This window comes from Xiphias gladius, chromosome 2 (assembly GCF_016859285.1).
Source record: "Xiphias gladius isolate SHS-SW01 ecotype Sanya breed wild chromosome 2, ASM1685928v1, whole genome shotgun sequence".
Taxonomy (NCBI): Eukaryota; Metazoa; Chordata; class Actinopteri; order Istiophoriformes; family Xiphiidae; genus Xiphias; species Xiphias gladius.
The window spans coordinates 14,313,054-14,335,190 of NC_053401.1; the positions used below are offsets into that span (position 1 = coordinate 14,313,054).

Sequence of the window (22,137 nt, forward strand, 5' to 3'; positions counted from 1 at the left end):
CTCTCTCTCTCACACACACACACACACACACACACACACACACACACACACACACACACACACACACACACACACACACACACACACACACACACAGGTATGCACTCAAATTTGCAAGTGAATGCGGCTGGCTCTTGTTTTTGTCTTCTCTGTCGTCTCCTTTCCTTCCTGTCCTCTGCAACGCACGCACGCATGCACGCACACGCACACGCACACACAGAGGAAGAAAGTCTCATTAATCGAGCTGGTGTTGCCATTACTTCCTGAGGGATCAGACAAGAAGTGGCTAACACACTTGCTGTTAGCCATGGCCTGCTCACCACCTTTGCTAATACACCTGCAGACACAAGGTTTCTAAGCTGTCGGATGGAGAGGCACAGGGGACATGATGCTGTGAAATACAGTATATCATACCTTGAGTTTATTTGACTACAATTGGACATGGCATATTAAGAGATGCAGTGAATTTCTCTCTGCCCATGTCCTTACTCTCTCTCTCTCTCTCACACACACACACACACACACACACACACACACACACACACACACACACACACACACACACACACACACACAACATGAAGCCATATTCAAAGCAATTTTGTCATATATAGGATTTATTTACACTTTCTATTTACAGATTTTTGTTTCAAAATCTTCTCTGTACACATTTTAAATTCAAGAACCACTACCTGTCATCCACAAGGCTCTAGTATTATTAGATTTTTCTAAGTACTCAAGAGGCAAAAGACATGGGGGAGGATCCCCCCCCCCCCAAGTTTGGTTTTCATAAACATATTTTCAGGTCTGGAGAAGTGGAGTGAGAAAAAAAATACAGTAAAAGAAATGAAAGCAGCTGAAAATGTTAAGGATACCCTCCTAAAGATGCTCCAAAAAATGCACCCAGGCCTTCATCACCATGGAGACGTGTGTGTGCTGAGAGCCAGTGTGTGTCAGGAAAGCTAAATTGACACTGGTAACAACTGTTTATTAAATGTGTTTGTTTATTGGACCAACTCTTTTCACAAAAGTCTGAGAGGCAGCTAATTCTTGTTAAAGGGAAATTAAAGTTTATGACATTGTGACATTACACCAAAAAATGAGCGGGAGGGGTCGAGCCTAGAGTGTTTGCCCAATATTCGCACGAGCACACACACACACATTCACAGAGAGTACAGTATCTGTCAACCACCAACATTGTTTGTTGCCCTGGGCATCGCTGGTCACCACTGGCATCACTTATTCTCCCCACACTGAGCTATATATGTGTGCAATAAGGCAACAAACATCTTAAATAGTAGAGCTTTGGGTCATAAATGGGACAATAAGTGACTGTTTGCTAACCTCTGCCTCCACTCAGTTACTGTTGCTATGTCTGTCAAGCTTTCCATTCTTGGCACATGCTTAGTTTACAGCAATCACGGTGGCAGATTTACCACTCAAAATTCTTTGTATATTTTTGAAACAATGGATCTTTGATTTCAGCTTGTCGGCAACCGTTGAATTGGAAGGGTGACATGACAACTGCTGATGGCAGATTTTATCAGCTGTAGCTAGCTAACTAACTACCCTAGGTGATTTAAAACAATGTCTCTGGCTGACTTTTAAAGGGCTTTTATTTATATGTACTTGATGGCAATGTACATGAGATTGTGGAAAAAGACTGAGGTTAAAGTTGCATGTCCCAGACAAAAAGTCAGCAGCCTTATCAGCTGATGTTCCATGTTGAAGACTAGCTACTTAGTCCTACTTTTAGAAGTATGACAAGAAAAAATACTGCTTGGCTTAAATACTTGATAATATTTTCCCCACATTTTTAATGTTACAGGAGAAAAAGCATTTAGGACGCTATCTTGGGTAATTTTGGCAGGGTTGATGGACGGTGCAGCTACATTAGCTTAAACTCTGACAGGATCCAGGACTGACTTCAGGAAATGCTATAATTAGTTTTTAAAAAAAAAAACATAACCTGTAATTGAACTAGCTGAAGTAGTTCGTTAATGATATGCTTTTCGGCTTTAGAAACAGAATTAGCAACCGAAAAACATCCCCTACGCACACCATTTCTGCATGAGGACAAATCTAAAGCTTGGAAGGTCAATCATGCCAGTTGCTAAGCTATGATTGGACAGTTGCTGTTCAGGGTAGCGGTTTAGCAAACAGTCAGTTGCCAAGTTTGAACTATTAATATTGTTTAAATGCCCAGAATATAATTAAACAATTTACATTGGTGGTTTACACACTCCAAAAACTACATGGAAAAAAATTTCTGTCTTTTCACAGCAAATTCAAAATGTCATACTATTGCTTGCAGAAATCTAAAACTTTTCCTAGGTAATTTGCGGTCAAAACATATCTAGGTTGTTGTCTTGTGTCTCCAGAGTCAGGCACAACTTTATAGACTTGTCATGTAAACAGCAAAAAAAATAAAACCCAATAGGAAAAAGACAAATCTTTAAAATGCTGATTGAAAGAATATCTGTCATACAAAAAGAAAGAGAGGAAAAAAAGCCATAGACTTTTAAATTAAGTGCAGTTTTTCCTTGTCAGAGAGCATGGAAGATGATAAGGATTATGTTAAAAAAAAATCACAACGTGTGATCAAAGACTGATAGCTCTCAAACTAAAACCTCCAAAGAAACACAACTAGCTCTCTCTCCTTCCATATCCCCTTCACATACCTATGCAGACTGTCTGTGCGGGGCTTGGGTTACAATAATGGAATCTGGCGGAGTCGCAACAGGAGACTCTGTATGTAAACAGCTTTGTGTTTTTGTCATGCCTGATTACCCCCATTAATTTATGTGCAGCTTGCTTTGTGCAAGGATTACACTAAAGGTTATATTGAATAATCACATTCAAAGGGGAGTTCGGACCAGATTTTCCAAGTCTGAGAAAAGACATTAAAAACGGATTTCTCATCAAAACCAAATGTAACCAAAACATTTAAAGCCATGATTCTGGCTCTGTTCTACAATGTTTTTATTTACAGCAGAGGGTCTTTCCCTCCTGCACTTAAAATGCATTTTGAAAATTTACAAAAAGAACACTACTTTTGCCAGACTATGGTGCACACAGTGCATTACCTTGTGTTTTTATTTGACAATGTGGAAAGAGTATTGACGATTGTCCTGAAGCTGAGGGACAATTTTGTAATCTCAGTTTGTCCAGTAAAACTCCAGGATGTTTTCCAACATTTCTGATGACTTTCACTGCATCAATTGAGAAGTTGTGGAGAATGCCAAGTTATAATTGACTTGTTTCAAGTGCACGCTGGCACAGATGTTATTTTCTTAATTTTGTAGCAGCCCAGTGCTGGTTACACATAATTCAACAGAGAACCAATATGGATCAAGAATGTGTAATTACATTTTGTAAGACTTCCTTATAGATAGAGGCTGCAAAACACAACCCAAGAACTACTATCATATGATTATAGGCAAAGAAGGCTTTATGGGTGATATATTAATAAGAATGATTCATTAATGTTGAGAGGGGTAGTGACAAACCCTTACTGAAACTTAACTTGAATTAAATTTTTATTTTTTAGGTGGAACTACGTTTCAGAGAATGTGTAATAAAATATTCCTCTTTATTTGACTTTTTCTTTTTCTGTAAACTATTGCACATTTACTAAACACATTTCATTTGTGCTTACTCTTGGAAGTCCTATTAAGTCTATTCTCTGCAAAATGTCAAAGACTATTTCCACCAACAACAAACCAATGGGCAACATAATGGAATGTTGCATGTGACATGTTTTTTTTTTTTTAACCCATGAAAATAGGTGCATAAGACAGGAGGAGAGTAACTGGTAAGAAAGAAAGAAAATATATATCTTTTTTAAGCCCAAATTGTTAATTTGGTCCATACTTCACAATTTGCATTGAACTCCAAATAGTTTATTTTGGCCCCATCCTGATGTGTGCGCACTTGTGTCTGTTTTTTTTACTGTCACAATATATACACCAATGTGTTTTTGGTCCATGCATGCCTAAATGAATGGATTTTCAGTTCTCACTATTTGTGTGTTAATTTGTGTTCTGAGGTAGTCTTAAGTTCTGAGAGGAGTAGTAGTTAATAAATAAGAAATGGCCCTTCATTTACAGGCAGGTCTGAGAAAAACCTAATGAGTGGGAATAATTAGTTTTATTACTCCTAATGGCTTATTACCTTCTTTGATGCTGATCTGTGCATGTGTAACTCTCCTGACCTGCAGCCTCTTACCGATGTTTGTCTTACACTCAAATGCTGTGATGTTGGCGTGCGGGTGGGAGGATAGGATAAAGCAGGGATTGAGCCAGTGTGCATAGTTTGTGGAATGAGGGAGACTGACAATCCGTCTCTCTGTAAAATCCTGGTTTGTTCATGAGGAAAAAAAATCTGTCTCTCTCCTGCCACGATGCAGGAGAGAGAAAAATGAAAAAGAGGACGTCACATTTTTTCCTAGGGGAACAAAGAACAAAGAATGTATTGCAATGGCATTGGAAATAACAGTAAGCAGAAAAGAACATTTTTCTAGGCCACACTAGACCCCAGGCAGTGCTTTGAAACAGCTCATGGTCCTGCATCAGGCCTGAGGTTGTACTTTGAGGCATCAACTTGAGCAGACCATACTCCAACAAAAAGTTGTGGTCTTCAGTGATGAAGAAGAGGGCTCTGCACTGGACTGCAGGAGGGCACATTTCAGTGCTGATCAGAGAAAAATAATTTAAAAAAAGGCTCCACATCAACATGTTAGAATGTTACAACGCACCTCCTTCCAGTCATTGGTTGATTCAAATCTCTTAGTAGCTGAAAGGGGAATTTAGGAAGGGGAGGTTAAGAAAAGGGGAGGTACTTCCATGTAGGAATAGAGGCCTCCAAGTTCAGTAGATGACTGGGGCGAAGGAAAAGGATGAATAACAGGAGGAGGAAGAACAGGAGGAGAAGGGGATCAGCTGCAGAGAGGGACGCTTATCATCTCTTGTAGTGGTTGGGCGCATCGGCAAAGGCAAACTTTAACCTGTAGGCTTCGGCCAGCAGCACGCTCACTTCCTCGTTGCCCCAGTGCATTGTGGGAAGGTTCTGCAGGAGGATCATTAGCCCCTGTTGAAAAAAAGAAAAAAACCCTTTTGGAGAGACCAAGAAATACAAAATGTGCAAGAGACAGAGCTAGAAAAGACAACAGTTTCAGAGATAAAAAGAACAGAAAATATTGAACAGAAGAATTTAGGAGAAAAGAAAATACTGATGCAAGAGGACAACAAAGACAAAAATAAATCTTGTTTAATAGAAAAAGCAGTTAGAGAAGGTGATATAGGAAGAAAAGGGATATCACACTATGTAGGCAGTAGCTGATGTATACTTTTGAGCATGATATCTATGCAGAAGCTAATTTTCAAATTTAGCAGTGTGGCTTTAGGTGAGGCGTTTTAATTCCTCTGTATCTGACAAAGAACCAATTTGGGCTTTCTCAAAATAATAAAAGATGAAATAAGCCATAAAAAAGAGTGGAATCACTAATTGGTGCTGACAGTGATGTAACAAAGCAGGTTCTCCTGATACTTGGGTAGGCAACCAATGTCCACTAGAGGGTGAACAGATTAAGACATATATTCAAATACTAGTGTTAACATTTATACCTAGTTTGTAACATGCAATCTGCGAGCACCCTGGTGGCCTAACGGTTAGCGTGACAATGTTTCCTGTCTGTATATTCTCTATCAAATAAAGGCAAAAATGCCAAAAACATATTTTAAACATGAAATCTCTATGTTAATATATTACATGGATAAATAAAAGTGTATGAAAACAGAAGGTGCATAATCATGTAGAATGCATTGAAATCTGCTACTCTATTGATCAGATCAGATCCGGAGGTCGTCTGTTTGCACTGTGATCTACTCTCAGCCAGTTGTAAATGCAATCTTTGCAGTTTAGCAGCATTTTTAAGAAAAAAATCCATACAAGTTAAAGTCACGTAATTATGCCTCATCCTGCTATCTCCAGCGAGCCCGGCAGAGTGCCAAAGATGACCCCTTCCTTGGCAAAGGAAAATAAAAAGAGCCAATAGAGCAGTAGATTATTTATTGCATCAATCAGGCTAATTAAGTGCTATTATGGTGTGTAGATGTGGCTAGATTTATAAGTAGGCTGCATCTTTTTAGTGCATCTTGGTTCACTGCTGGTTTAGGTAAGTTTGGAATACTCAACAACATGTAATGTTGTTGATTGTGGTGGATCTATTGATATGTATACTTGTAAGGAAATATAACAGAGTGCTTTAAAAATTGCAACATTTGAATGTGTAATTGGAATATATTTATATAACAAATTTTTCTGTTTTACTTACTAAAAATAAGAGCAAAGCCTGTGATCAGATTTCATTATCTGCATATAGTATCCAGATAAAGATCACATGTTAAGACCAGGTATAAATGATGCTCAAAAGTGACTTTTATTTGAAAACTACAGAGCCCAAAACTATGTACCACTACCTAAATGCAACTACAGTACAAAATATTATTACATGCTGTAGCTGCATTTGGGATCCCACAAAATATACCCTTTGGGGTCTGGTATGTACAAGTGTAATGTTAGTGTAGTACACAGGAACAGTTAGACTTGCTCTTTGCTTCTGCCTGTGTGTTTGAGTGTGACAGAGATGTTATTAACTCAGTCAGAGTGGTTTAATAAAAGCTGTGTGATAGAGAGAGAAAAAAGATAAAGGATCAGGGTATGGGCGAAAAAGGAAGGAAAGAATAAAGTGTCAAGTACAATTCAGTGAGGCTCAATCCCCAGATTCCTGTTCTGTACATTACTTTACATGTACGAAGACAGACAACAGAAACACACACACATATGCAAGTTCAATCTTGCCGACTAATGCCTCTGCCTCAAAGAGGAATGAGACTGGTTAGCAGTGAGACAGACTGACTCTATCTGTGCGCGTGAGCATGCGTGCGTTTGTGTGTGTGTGTGTGTGTGTGTGTGTGTGTGTGTGTGTGTGTGGATCAGTGTTGATCAGTGTCGATCAGTGTCCCAGGAGTTCTCATCATCAAGGCTGAAAACAGTGCTGTGACAATGGGGTTTACAACCAATCATGGTGTTGATAATCACATCGAAGAACAAATCACATTGGGTCTACTGGTCTCTACAGTCATCCAACTACTGAGAAGTTTGCAGCTATCTGAAAAGATGTGACCTTTTTTACAAAAGGTATTTTACACTGTTTCAAGTATTTGAATATAATTGTAATGAGTCCGTAGTATAGCCTTATACTTAACCTCTATTTTATTGGAGTGTCAAAGTGCTTCTACATTTTTATGCACATTCCACTCTCATCTCTCTGCAAGAAAGAGAAAGTCAAACTACACAAAACTTTAAGTGGATCTATTTACTATATCGAGGCACTTTGTATTATTTTACCCTCCTACGAATTAAATTGAAGGCGTTTGGCTCCATTAGTTTTTTCCTTCCTCGCTTGTTTTTAATGAGCCGGTGAGACGACCCCAATGACTTTTCAAAAAAAAGCATTTGTATTCTGAGTGAGGGTGGAAAAGTGCAAGTTTTCTTCAACTACTGAAGCTCAAAGCTGCCATCCCAGCCAGATTATACAGATTAGTCTGAGGGTGTGTTTCGACTCTGTCTCGTGAATAACAGGTAAACCCAGCTGAATATCAGTTTTGACATACAGTAAATTTTGAAAACTGTTGTTTTTTCTTAGCTTAACTAAGAGAGTAGCTAATGATTACTGCAGTGACTGTCTATTATAAGCCTTGGGCCCTTGAAATGTGTGTCAAAAATTCAGAAGCAGCAAGAGAGCACTGCTAAAATGTGAACAAATTTGGCCTCTAGTGTCAAAGATAAAAAAGGACTCTCGGTTCAAGATCAGATTCTCTCTGAAATACTGCTCCATATCACTATCATCAAAATCCAGATGCTTGTTAATTCTACATAAAAAACCCCCACTATAATACATTCTCCTTTGAGAAGAAGACCTGGACCTTGACTTTGAAAGGTTGACCTAATGACTTCTACCCTGGTTCAGAAAGACACACTTCTCTTAAGTATTTCCACTCTGAGGGATAAGGGGGGGCAGCCTGATCAGAATTCAGTGTGCCTTTCTCTCATCTGTATTCAATAGAGCATCACTTTCAGCTCTCTCCTTTCATCACTCACCCTCTCTCCCATTCACACACACCCATTCGAAATCTTGCCATTTTGCTGCTAACTGACTGCAGGGAGGGTGCATTTGTTGTGTTTTTATGTTACGTCTGCTCACGTGATCAATTAAAAACAATGTTTGAACTGAAGATGTCCTGCTGAACATCTGTGAGGCATGTTAAGCTACTAGTTCTAATAGAACTAATAGTTCATTTAAATTGACACAAGGAGAGAAAAAGTAAAGGAGAAAATAAAATGTAAAAAAGAAAAAGGGAAAAATCAGCCATCAGAGAATTTTTCACACCTATCACATGTAGGTCATCTGTCTGTCAACCGTAAAGAGCACAGTTAATGTGTATGTATGTATTTATGTAAATATGTGTCTATAGTAAGTGTTCTATGAATCACCCCAGTGGTCCTTGATGCCCCAGGCATCACTAGACTAAAAGAATCTAGTTAAATGAATTCTGAATGCCTGACGGTTGAGAGCTTTATTAACTGAACCAGATAATTGTGATGTTGCTAATGTTGTTTTAAACCAAACCTTTAATACTAGGGATGGGCAGTGTTGCCTAATATTACTGACAATGATGGGTATGTAATTGACTTCAATGTTTACTAAAATTTAAAGTCCCCTCTACTCAAGAATGTATTTGGCTTATTTTTACTTGTTTGCCCTTGATGTTTGCCCTTCACAGTGTAGATTAATGTTTGCACAGAGTCTGACTAACAGGCTGTTTTCACATTCATGCTAAAGGAGGGAGGTTTCTCTGAGTTTAAGGCGTGTATGTACAAGATGATTTTGAGACATTCAAAGCTAGTTTGGAAAACCCATCATGGCCTGAGATAACTTACACAAGTGTGATGTGGAAAGTTGAAACCTCCAGTGAACATACACTTGAGAATGGAGCTCTCAGTGACTAGGAGCCATGTTGTGTCTAACATTTAAACTTTTGAAATATTTTTGCCTAAGTCACTGAACTTTTTTTTGTGTGGAGAAACCATAGTAACACAAGTTGTTATTTCAAGCAGAGTATTTTATATGTCTACAGGGGCTCTTTAAATTAATTTTTTTACTAATAAATCCATATATATGTCCTTGGTGTATCTTACTTCATGTAATGATTCGGATCAGAGAGTAATGTAGAGAATGCAGAGGACAGGGTACTGCCCATTCAGTTTTTATACTTCGTCACCACAACTGCACCCATGAAAGAAAGACAGCTAACCCCCCTTTGTATGATGTGTGATGAACAATCAGTAGGTGCTGAAAATAACATGAAATAACATGAATGAAAAGTAGCGTCTAGCAGGACTCTGTGCTAATGTTAGCAGGCTATGCTACTGTAAGTAGCACTTTCCCAGGGAAAGCTAGTTAACCTCATTTGCTAGTGAAATAAAAGTGTAACAGTGAAACTGGACCTCCCAAATATTTAATGCTGTAAGGGGACAGACGTCTTATGTTGCTAATGGCACATAACCAACTCTATGTGGACTTGATGAAAAAGGGGGAAAATTTCTTACGTTATACATGCGTTATTCAATCGGAAGCAGTCGGAAAATGAGGGGAACCCAAATTTCACTTAAAATTTACCTAGTAATATTAACAAAACCAACTGTTATAGATTTGGGAAATGATGGGTTCCTTACACTGTTGATTTGGAGATGGGGCTAATTTTTGAACCTCAGAAAACTAAAACAATTCAAGTATCTCTACAGTGACCCCAGGCTCCCATCAAATGTCCTCCTTGTAGCCTGTTTCGGCCTCCACAGCATAGAGATGGATAAGTAATAGGAGGGAAATTTACCACATGATACCATATCTTAATAAATGAACAAATCAACAAAAGTCAGTAACTGCTATGCTACAGGAGAAGGAGCAGCCGCTGTCTAATGAAGTGATGCGTTACAGCCGTTAGGCAACACACCCAAACAAACATACACACGACACACGAGTGTGCTAATGCATTCTCCGCTACACAAGTACACAACCATAGTGACTATGGAGCTTCATTAAGAGCATATTTCTGCGTGGTAACCATCTGCTGGCTATCACTTCTGTTGGGCTAATGACTTTAATATGGTTCAATTGCATACATCTCACTGTCAGGGGGGAATGCTGCACTCACTCCACTCCACACAGGTGGTAACACTTCACGCTGAGAGGCCATGAGTATCTGTGTGAATGAGTGTGTGTGTTTGCATGAGAAAAAAAAGGGTATCTGTGCAATCCATGAAATTCCATGTATGTTTAGTATGTGTTTGGGGGTGGTGAATGCCGTATATGCAATTAAAAAAGGAGAGAGATGTCACAAAAGAGTGTGTGGTGTGATGTATGGAGATGTATGCATGTCTGCTACATTTTGTGTTTCTTTGTTATAGGAAGGATCGTTGAAAACAATGACATTTTAAATTGGAGGGACAGGCAAGGCAGAAAAAGGAGATAATTGTGTGTATGGTGTTTATGTAGCTAGCCTTGTTTTATGTGTGGATGCTTGTGGCTTTTGCTTTATTCAGACATGAATATCTATTAATCCTACAATACTAACAAACACATTGATCCACCATTACTGTATACAGTACACTAGAAAAAAATCCCCAACAATTAGCTCTCCATCTCCTACGCTTGGCAAGGCTTAAAGTGGTTAATGGCTATTGATACTGAGGGGAAAGCAGATTGTCAATAGAGTCAGTGCTAAAGCTCTTTCTTCAAGAAGAGAATGGGATAATGTAATGGTTACACAGAGAGCCAAGGCCACTGCCAAGAGAAATGTATTCACTGTGTATATAGTTATTGTTTTAACCTGGATTTGACCAAGGTGAGCTGATTTAATACAGTCTATCCTCATCTCCACTTCACATTTATACAGCCACATATGTTTGGTGTAGAATCAAAAGCTTAAAGCTGGTATGGGGTAAATAAGTAAAAGCCACAAAATAACCTGATGCTAAGCAGGGCTGATTAACATGAAGACTCCACATCAAAATAAGCTTTACTAAGAAAGTCTAGATTCATATTTGTGTGCACTGAGTTGGATTAAACTATATAATGTATGTAAGTGAGTTATAGATGCATATTAGTTATAAGAGCTGAAATCTCATACTGAGTCGGAGAGAAATATTTTTTCAAATACCATTAAGACACTGACTGAAGCTATACACAGTAATGGTGGCCTTTGCTGAACTCATACACTGAAGACAAGTGTGAACATACAGACACATAGATACAAAGATAAGACACACAATTAAAGCCCACTCTGCTTGAAAACCAAATTCTCTGGCAGAATGAGATTGTGCTAAGTGAAGTGAGCACATTGAGTGCCCAAAGTTGTGTGAGGTGCCTTGCTGTCTTTCCTGCAGTGTCAACTACAGCTCCCAGAAGCAAGCAGCTAAAGCCCTGGAGAAATTAATGGGGGAGAGATGACAGGTGTGGCGTGCACAAACATACCAACAGACACACATTTGTGGCTAAAAATGGCAATCATCTGTAGTAGCTGTTTCTTTGACATGTATCATTACACCTCTGACCTCCTTCAACCAACACATCTACATGAACACAAACAGTCACCTACAAGCAAAGGCACTCCAGGTTGTTGGTGGTGGTAATGGTGTTTTGCAGCAACCTGAGGTGTAATGGGCCTAGGCACTGCTCTGTCGGGGCCATTAGCTTGCTGTAGTTCGTATAATTACACGAAATGGACACTCTGGCAAACAGTGGGTGCTAATGTAGGAGTGGGGCACTGTGGAATGTGGAGGTAAGAGCTGACATAGGATGGCACAGCAACGTTGTCTTGTAAAAAGGTTGGCTGGTAAAAAGCCAAGTGGATTAATGCAGAATGGTTGTGATGTTGTTTCTATGGATAATGTGGTATTTCTGTTGCCAAATAAACATGTTTAGCACATTGTTAGTTACTTTTTAATCAATTCTTTGTCACAACTACGCAAAATGCTGTTAAACTCATTTAATTGTTTTACATTCAGTTTACGAAAAAACTGGTTCAACTGTTTTTTGAGCTATTTTTCATTTTGTAGAAAAAATATAAAGAAACAGTTTGACCTTTTGGTAAATAAACTTATTTGCTTTGTTGCTGAGTATTAGATGAGAAAATTGATACCACACTAATTTCTGTGCTGTAAATATGAATTTACAGCCATCAACCTGAAAGCTTAGTTTAGCATAAAGACTGGAAACAGGGGAAACAACTAGCCTAGCTCTGTCCAAATGTAATAGAAACCACGTATCAGCACTTTGAAGTTCCCTCATTAACATGTTATATCCGGTTTGTTTAATTCATACAACAAAACGGGTTCGGCGGAGAGTCCAGGAAGGCACTGCTCCCGGCAAAGAAACAGTCTGTCACATAACCTCCTGTAAAACCAAAATCTGTCATTTTTCAAATTTTGGTTTTGTACAGATTAAACAAACACGACATGACATGTTAATTACTGAACTTTAAAGTTGCTGGTAGGTGACGTTTGTTACGTTTGGACAGAACCAGGATAGCTGTTTACCTCTATTGCCTGTCTTTATGCTAAGCTAATATAATTAGCTGCTGCCTGGAGCTTCATATTTACTGTACAGACATACGAGTGGTATCAATATTCTCATCTAAATTTTGGCAACAAAGTGAATGTGTATCTCCCGAAATGTCAAACTATTCCTTTAAAACTCTGCTACTGTTTTAATAAAAGAATCACACAAAACGGAGCTAAGACTTTAATTTGACCTGTGTATCTACTTTTCCTGTTTGGAAAATTAATGCAGCCCTGAAAACTATTGGGAAGAAATATGAATTTATAAATAAATCTGGACTATTTTCTCATTTGACACTCATGCATTTCCAACATGCTTAATGTGCATTACGTCAATATCAGTCTAAGATTGTGGAAAGCAAAGTAATTCATAAAATCCTGCCACATCATTTATTGAAGAAAAAAGATAAGGCGACGTGGGATGTGGGTAGAACCTGTGGTAATTTAAATACTGTGGGCGTGTGAATAAGATTACATCATGAGAGAATGGATGATATATTTACTGAAAGCTTTCAGTACACATAAAACCACAAGCATGGGTGTTTGTGTTGAGGTTATCATTTGGATATACCTCTGCTGATACCTCAAACAAAGATCTGCTTTTTTTTTTTTTAAACTAAAATATATAACAGAGTATATGGATATTCAACTATGAGAAAAACAACTTAGATCTCTTTGCTCTCTACAGTTCATGCTCACAGTCAGCAGGCTTTAGCCTTGCACCCATTCTGTACCAGTCAATGCCAGCCCAATGACAAGTTCATAGCCTTTGGAAAAATGCAGCTAGAAGTTAAGTACTAAAACAGTTGTCTGTGCTTCTTCTGTGTATTGAAGCATTTACAGTGATATTTCACTCTGCTTGACTAGTTTCACTTTTCAGCATGTACAACTTCACAGTTCAAGAGCAGTAAATATTTAACCATTTGCCCACTCTGTATCAACCATTACCACCCAAAATCTGGCAAACATTTTTCTTTTTTCAAACATTCAAAACTACTTCAGAAATGTATGAGCCAATGCACTGAAATGTATTTATGTCGTATATCTATGGTTGTAGAGTACAACTCTTTTTACTGTTCTAAAAAACTGGCAATATGAACAGTTCAATGGGAACTTTACCATGCAGTGGCTCTATGATTGCTATCATACTAAATTCAATAAAAGAAAAATAGAGCTTTAGCAGTTAAACTCCAGCCTTCACCCAATGCCAAGTTCAGAAAGGTTAATACCACCCTAATCAAGAGGTCAAAATCCCTGAAAAACCCAAGAGCAGAAGTGCCTCGTTTCTCGCTTTGACTTTGACTATAAGAGCATTTAAATTTAAAATTCAATATTTATGTCTCAGTTCAAGAACCAGCCCATTCCTCACATTTCCTTTCTTCTCTTTTCTTAAAAATCTATTCGTCCCCCTCCTCCTGCTGCAGTCTGTTTATTCCTTACAAGTGAGAAGATAGTGCTGTTTTTTTGGCGTTTTTGTGTCTTAACTGAGTTGAGCAGGCGGGCATGCAGCTGGATTATGGGCTGTCAGAGCAACTCCTGTTATTCTATTATCGTAGGGCAAAAAAGCCATAAAATTCTGTCTCTTCCTATCTATATTTTCTTCTCTCTTGTAGATAAACCTCAGCCAATGATAATGTCTGTAATGACACTCAGACGGCAAGCTAATCACCTTACACAATTGTTTTGAGCTGATAAATGTTTTTTTCAGAGACTCCTGACAATGGCAAACTTGTGCTTGCATGCACTGATCAACCAATTGGTTGTACAACTAATATACAGTTGCATTTGTGCACATATTTTTGCACAAACACACAAACACACTCACTCATTTTTTGTCTACTTAATGCCACCCATAACTGATCACTACCGATTTTCCAATCAGCTTTGGTCATCAATATTGCACAGCACAATAATTCAGCTTATAAAGCCACGTCGGTTAGCCTTAAAGCGAACTTTAGTTGTCAGTGATGGAGAGTTTGTAGGAGGAAGGAGAGCAATGAAAGAAGGGTGTCACAGAAAGAAAGGCAGGATGGAGTGGAGCCCTACATAATTACGTCCACCATATTAAGTCCTCTGTTTTCCTCTCATTTCTTTTTCTCCTTACCCCTTGGTTTTGGCACAAATAGATTCATATGACACATCGAACACTGCACTCAATCAACGGGATGATTATTAAAAGTTGTTTACCGGGAGTGGCCTCGTCGCTCTTTCACCACTATTGACTACAATGCCATCCATCAGAGAAGCAGCAAACCCCTCAGAGGGTCTGCTCGATACAAGCCATAAAGTTCTGGGGGAAAAGATGAGGAGGTCTTGTCATGATAAATGGGTGAAAAGTATGGAATTAATCAGAGAAGGAACCTGGAAATTGCAAGGTGGAGATCTTAATGGGGACTTGCTATTGCTAATGCACACACATACTGTATATATGGTGAAAAAATAAAAAAATAAAGATAATGACAAACATATTATTTGAATGAGCTTCTCATTAATCAGAGCCCCCACAGATATGGACGCAATACACAAATGCAAATTAGCAACCATTTTTCAATGAATATTCCACTCTAAAAAATGAACTAGTCTCCTTCATTACAAAATATTGGCCCAATATCTTTTCACCTGAAAAATACACTGTTGAAAGTTTATTAGGAACAGCTCACCAAGCATCTCTGTATAGGTTAAATGTCCAGTTTTCTGTCGACTCAGAGTTAGAGAGGTGTTTATTCATAATGGGGTAAATTAACACTCTTAATAGAGGAAGGGTTGGTATAAAGAAGAGTGGCAGGGAAAGCAGAATTATCAGGATTTACAGTATCAAAGCCAGTGGTTATCAGTGTTATAAATGAAAAAAAAAAACCCTCTTAATTCATGTAGTGGAAAATACTGGCAGTGAACTGCAGCTACGGACTCTCAAAGAAAATAAACAATTCTACTGGAGTTCAGACGCTGGCCCACAATTAAAAATATACTTATTCTATTTGCATAACATGAATAGGTTTTCCTATTGACGTCATGCTGAAAATAACTAATTTGCATGTCTCGCCAAATGTTGTCCTGATTTGTTCCCTTTATATTTCGCCACAGCTGTACACAACACAGAGGTGCACCTCCTTAGTTGGCTCTCTATATGGTACTTTAATTTTTGTTTTATTCCCAAGTATTGTTTTCAGCTTTACAAACACAGTGTTATCTGGGGTGCAGTACGTTGCATGTGCAGATGCTGCAGTTACTAACTCATTCAACTTCTAATACGCACACAAATTATGCAACCGGAAGCTGTTTGCGTATTATTCCTCAAATAAAATATACAGTGGAGTCCAAAAGTCTGACATCAATTTCCCATTCTCTTGATTGGGAAAGCAGTCTCATCATCACTGAGTACTGGCAAACTAACATTTGCTAATAACTGGAGCTGCAAACTTTTCTAGCCAGAATCTGAGGTTTTCATCCTCTCTATAATATAAAATGAATCCTAAACAAAGTTATGTTCCCAGTCGTGTTGATTGAAATAGTGCTGACATTTCCATAACACTCTGGTTCCTCTGGAGTGCCTTCCTTTCTTTTATTGCTAAGGCTACCTAACCCAAGAATGTCTCCACATGTAATTGACCTGTGGACAGACGCTGACATTTGCAAAGGTCCACAGTTTTTCACACACGATTAATTAAGGTGAAAACAAATCTTTGTCTCACTCTTTCACTTTTCCACCTCTCACTTTCTTCCCTTGCTACAGGTCTTCGGCAGGTATCTGGTGAAAAGAAAACTGTAGTGACAGTGAAATTCCGTTTACACAGAACTACTAGCTTTGCATTCACATAAATGCTCGGTCTCACATTAAAGATGACAGTGGGGATCCTCACAACGGGGGCTAGGCAACGCTTTCTAATGTTATCTCAGGGAAACAGTATTAAATGGTCAGGATCATTTAATGCTCTTACAAATACATACATCACCAATAATCCATTTGGTTTTGTTGTGACAGGACAGAAATGGGAGCAAGTTCTTGTGAGCCTGTAGATTAATTTTAGTGCTGCCTGATCGTCAACATAAAAAATAAATTCACAGACAATATAGTTTTCTATGCTTGAACATACTAAATTAAAAGAAATGAAATGTTACGTTGTCTGTTAGCTAGTTAATCCCTTTTTTAAAAACTGTTTTTGTGTAAATGACTGATAAATGAGAAAATGGAGCAGTAAACAGTAGGTAGAATGTATAAATGAGATCATAGAAAAACATACAGATTACATCATTGATAAGAAAGCTCTCACGTATAATTGAGCACCCCGCAGTTTCTTTAATCACCTTTTATTGAATTCAAGGACTAATGTTTGTACAAAATATGTTTCTTCACGACTGTTAAGGTGCAAAAGTTGATACCTTCATATATAGTTTGAAAATAGACTAAAAAAAATTAAGCATGAGATGTCTGGAGAACAGAAAATATATGTTTTGGTGTGGGAAAACTGAATTTATATCCACATTATAAAGTGAAGAGGGTGTGATATATACTGTGTGTTCTTATGCATAAAAATGTCAAGAGAAAACATGTCAACAGAAGTTGTACATGTAAATACACCTGAAGAGAGTTATACATGCATGGAGAGAATAAAGTGTGTGTATATAGTATGTATGTGCCTTTTCAAAACTCTGGATCTAGTTACTGAAAGTCAACAATACCTTCAATGTAGTGTTTGTGCTAGAGAAAGGTCCCTGTTAAAGTACCAGGAAATATGGCAATTGTGTCTTATGAGGCTAGTGCAAAATAGTTAAATTGCAAAAACAGCAATACTTCACTTCTTTATGGCATACATTAAAAGTTGACATTCGTGCCAAACCTGACAAGAACCCTAATCTCCCTGAATTTCTGGCTGCTGGGATGTGGTTATTGCTTTGTTTCACAATATCATTGAAAAACATGTTAATTTGCTGCATCTGAAGTTTGAGGGGGGTTTTCAAATTCAAACTGGTACATCGTCAAATTTCCACGCCCAGGTACAGTGCCACAATCAAGAGTACAGAGGTTTTTCATAGTCATTTAGAGTTAGTTCTGCAGTAGCCCTGTTAGTGTCTGCAGGTAGTACAGACTAATGGGAATGACGCTGACTGTGCTGGCATTTCCTAAAAACAGCAGCGCAAACACATTCCTGCATAATATCTCTGCGCTCTCCCATTACTTTGTGTACGTGTGTACTGTGTGTGTGAACTTGAATGTTTGTGACAGGTGATGCATGAAAGTGTGAATAAAACGGTGCAGTGTGAGGGAGAATTGTTTATGTATGTTTATGTTGTGCCAGACTCTGAGTGACAGAAAGCGCGTAAAATGTGTGGTGCATGTGTGTGTGTGTGTGTGTGTGTGTGTGCACGCACTAACTTATCCATGCAGTCCAGGCCTGCAGTTAGCAGTAGTGTGCTAGTTGAAGTGGAACGGTTGAAGGCAGATTGATTGGGGATTGCCATACTCCTCCTGCTTTTCATTTAGCAGCTTTACCAATCCAATCCCACAACCCTGGGAGGAGACTCACAGTTACTCTCCTTACTATGTTTGATAACAATGCATGAATTATCCTTTTTAAATTACTTTCTGCATGCATTTTTTAATTAAAACTATTAAAGCGAATGAATCATTTGTGTTCCGTCTCAGAACTCCAAGCATGTAACTCGCCAGCAATATGTCATACACTGCTGCTCGCGTTCTACATTTTACAGTAAGGCAATTAGCTCACACTTTTTTCTACAGTGAGTGACTACACTGCAGTGACTGAGCAGATTTATAGGGTTATGTGCATTAAAGTGACCTCAAAAGAAAAACTTTTTTAATTCCCACATTTGCATTTGTGAGTTTGAACCTGTAACTTTTCAATCTAATGTCTCTGCAGCTTTGTGAAGCAGTGAAATATGTGACGAAGTGATGAAGTATTATGATTTGAAAGCAGTATATAAGTTATTATTTAAATTCCTAATGTTAATTTATTTCAGGGGTAAACAGATTGCAAACTCAGAAAAGTACGAATCAATGAAAACAATAATTCATAGCTGCGAAACAAAACAACAAGCTGTTAATGCTGTACTGTGCTAACTAGCTGCTACAAATCTAGTTAGCCTCCAGGCCTGGAGAAACTAGGGTAGTAATTCAGTGAAAGAATGATATTAATAATGATAGATAATAATAATAATGATGATAGATTAATGAGAACAGGTTGGAAACCTTTATTATATTGCAGGGAGCATGTGTTGGTGTTATTTAAACCTTTTTTTTTCACTCATGTTCTAATGCATGTGTTGTATTGTCTTTTTTACTTGTCGATTAATATTTTACTTCATTTTGATGGTTTCATTTGTCATCTTAATAACTTTAGTAGACAAGTTTATGTTTTTCCTTTCTTGTTACTGTAAGGCCTGTTAAAATTAGGCAAACAGTAGGGCTATGCAATATGACCAAAATCTTATATCCCGATATAGGTCATTTCAGATCCAGATAACGATACATATCACAAAATAATACATTTTATGACAATTCAATAAACAAATTTAATATAAAATGACCACATGGAAAGGTCAATTTCTTATTAAATTTTGAATTATATTCTTGACAAATAAAAGGTACTTACTCCATTTATTTAGAACCTTTGTACAAATTTTCAATTAAGCATGTAACAAAATATAAAATATGCACCACTTCCATGCGAAAGTAGTAGTTTTGGCTGGTCGGAGTCCCTCTCCGTTGACATAGAATGTTCACTGTCCTCCATGTTTGTGTTGCTATGCAAATATCCTGCCTGCATCCATGCCATGTGGAAGAACGCAAAACGTTGTCCAAACGACGAAAAATATTGCCCTAAAGAGTGTGATTTGCGACACAACAAAATAAATGATAGAGCATTATATAAAATGATAGACATCACACGATATGTATCATCATAACGCACAACCCTAGCAAGCAGTAATAGATTATATAGAGGTGACTTCCCCTTTTTAAAAAGTTGAGGTAAGATATTATTCTTGAGGGCTGAAACTCATTAACTTATTAATTATTGTTTATTCTGATGATTGTATATAAAATGTCAGAAAATAGTTACTAATGCCTGCTGTAAATCCAAAAGCCAGAGATGATGTTTTCAGATTGCTTGTTTTATTCACGCAACAGTCCAAAATGAGAAAATATTCAGTTTACAACTGATATGAACAAAAAGAGCATCCAAATTATCACATTTGAGAAGCTTTAACCAGCGAATGTTTGGAATTTTTGCTTGGAAAATGATTAAAAAGATCAATTATCAAAATATTTGCCCTCTAATTTTCTGTCTGTCGACTAACTGATTGATCAAATAATTGTTGCTGTAATTAATATTTTTTGCTCTAATTATTTTTATTACCAGAATATAATATGTAATAACAAGATTAAGAGTCTAGAGTGGCACTTTGAGCATGCTAACATGCTCACAAAGACAATGCTAACATATTGAATGTGTAGCAGGTATAATATTTACCATGTTCAACATCTTAGTTTAGCATGTAAGCATGCTAACATTAACTAATTAGCACTAAACACAAAGTGCAGCTGATGCTGATGGGAATGTCGTTAGTTTTGCAGATATTTTATCACCAAAGTCAGTATAATCCATCCTCGGAGAACTATGAATATCTGAAAAAAACATTGTGGCAAGCCATCTAGTAGATGTTGAAATATTTCGTTGGATAAGTGAAAAATTTCACCCAATAGTGGAGCTAGAGAAAAGCTCATCCTCTGGGTTTCATAAAGGCCTGTGCAAAATTTCCTGGAAATACACCATATAGATGTTGTGATATTTCAATCTTCAGCCCGGACCTAAGTGGTGGACTGACTGACAGAAACACATTGCCATCGCTATAAACCCTGTAATCCTGATGCCAATGATGAAGTGACATATGGAGGAAAAGAAAGAGCAGCAATAGGTGACAAAGATACACAGTGAATAGGAAATAAAGCTGGAATGAAAGAAAGAGACAGAAGGAAACAATAAAACTAAACAAAGTATGAAACTTAGCAGCAGAGAAATAAAGACTGGCAAAAACAAAGTGCTAGGAATTAGCAACATGAAATATAGTGACACAGCCACAGAAAATCAAAGAAAGAGAAGGAAATGCAGACATGAGAGGAGAGGAATGCTGTGAGGGTTGCTGGGTAAAGCATGTGGAGATAAGAGGTGCTCAACGGGCCCTTAAAAACCTGGCAGGCCCACGTTTGAACTCTGAGGCTCAGTGGATCACAGGCAGAAATCTCTTGGAATTAAACCACTAAAGCTGAGAAGAGAAGAAATCTTTACGTTTCTCTTTCCCCACTGACACTAATCTGTGTCAGAAAAATACTTAGTAAATTGTATGATATTTGGTAGTTCGGTTTGAGGAAAAATGAAAAATTTTCTCTGAAAGCCACAACCCTGTACCACCAGACAAATGTGTAAATGTAAGAACATTTCACTTTAATGTACCGCAGACATTTTTGTTTCTAAATTCAAATTCCAAGTAATATTTAGAAGGTCTAGCTCTAATTTCAACACAAATGCACACTTTTAATCTGAATACACACACACACACACACACACATATATACACACACATATGCACATATCTATAAACACATACACCCACGATTACATACATACACACATACATTATATATATATATATATATATGTATATATATACTGACCTAAGAATTACTATCATGACTAAACTGGACACCCGGCCCCCCCAGAGCCGATTACCAAGGCTAAGTTACAAAGTACCCTCTGAAAGTCTGCTAGAGGATGTGAATGCAGCGCTACATAATATCCCTACTAGGACCGTAACTTAGACCAATCAGCTGATATACACCACAGCAACAGTGATCCTAGAGATGCTTGGCTACAAGATGAACACCATAAGCCAGGGGTTATGGTGGTGTAAAGAGCATTCCCCCCATGGAGAAGGAGGGTGGAGGCCAAGATCAAGGCAACACGGAGAGAAGTTACTCAACTCTTAGAGCTACGGAAAGGTGTGGGGACGAAAGGGATACCCAGGAAGTACAACAAGCTGCCTATACCTAAGGCACTGGAGACTGCCAAGCAAAGGCTCACAGCTCTGGCTACCCGCCTGAAGAGATGCACAGGAGAAGCAGAAGCCAGGAGAATAAATAGGATCTTCTCCACCGAACCATCCAAAGTTTACTCTCAGTAGCAAGGTAATAACACGAGAACAGATCCTCCCAGGGCCGAGACTGAACAATACTGGAAGAGCAAATGGGAGAAGGAGGCATCACATAACACCAATGCTCAGTGGCTAGTGGATCTAAGAGTGGACCACAGCAATCTCCCACAACATGATCCAGTAACCATTACAATGGCAGGCATCAAAGAACGAGTGTCAGGTATGAAGAGCTGGACAGCACCGCGCCCAGACATGATCCACACCTACTGGCTAAAGAAACTGACTGCA

General features: G+C 38.1%; 1 protein-coding gene across 3 annotated transcripts in view; it reads right to left on the reverse strand.

The window, feature by feature from the left end:
• Nucleotides 1-619: 619 nt before the first annotated feature.
• tbc1d22a (TBC1 domain family, member 22a) overlaps nucleotides 620-22,137 on the reverse strand; it is a 144,402-nt gene continuing 122,884 nt past the window's right edge. For all 3 annotated transcript variants that reach the window (XM_040146075.1, XM_040146084.1, XM_040146067.1), the window contains one exon: nucleotides 620-5,088. In XM_040146075.1, the coding sequence (XP_040002009.1) occupies nucleotides 4,960-5,088 (129 nt within the window). In that variant the 3' untranslated portion in view covers nucleotides 620-4,959. The remainder of the gene's footprint in view (nucleotides 5,089-22,137) is intronic.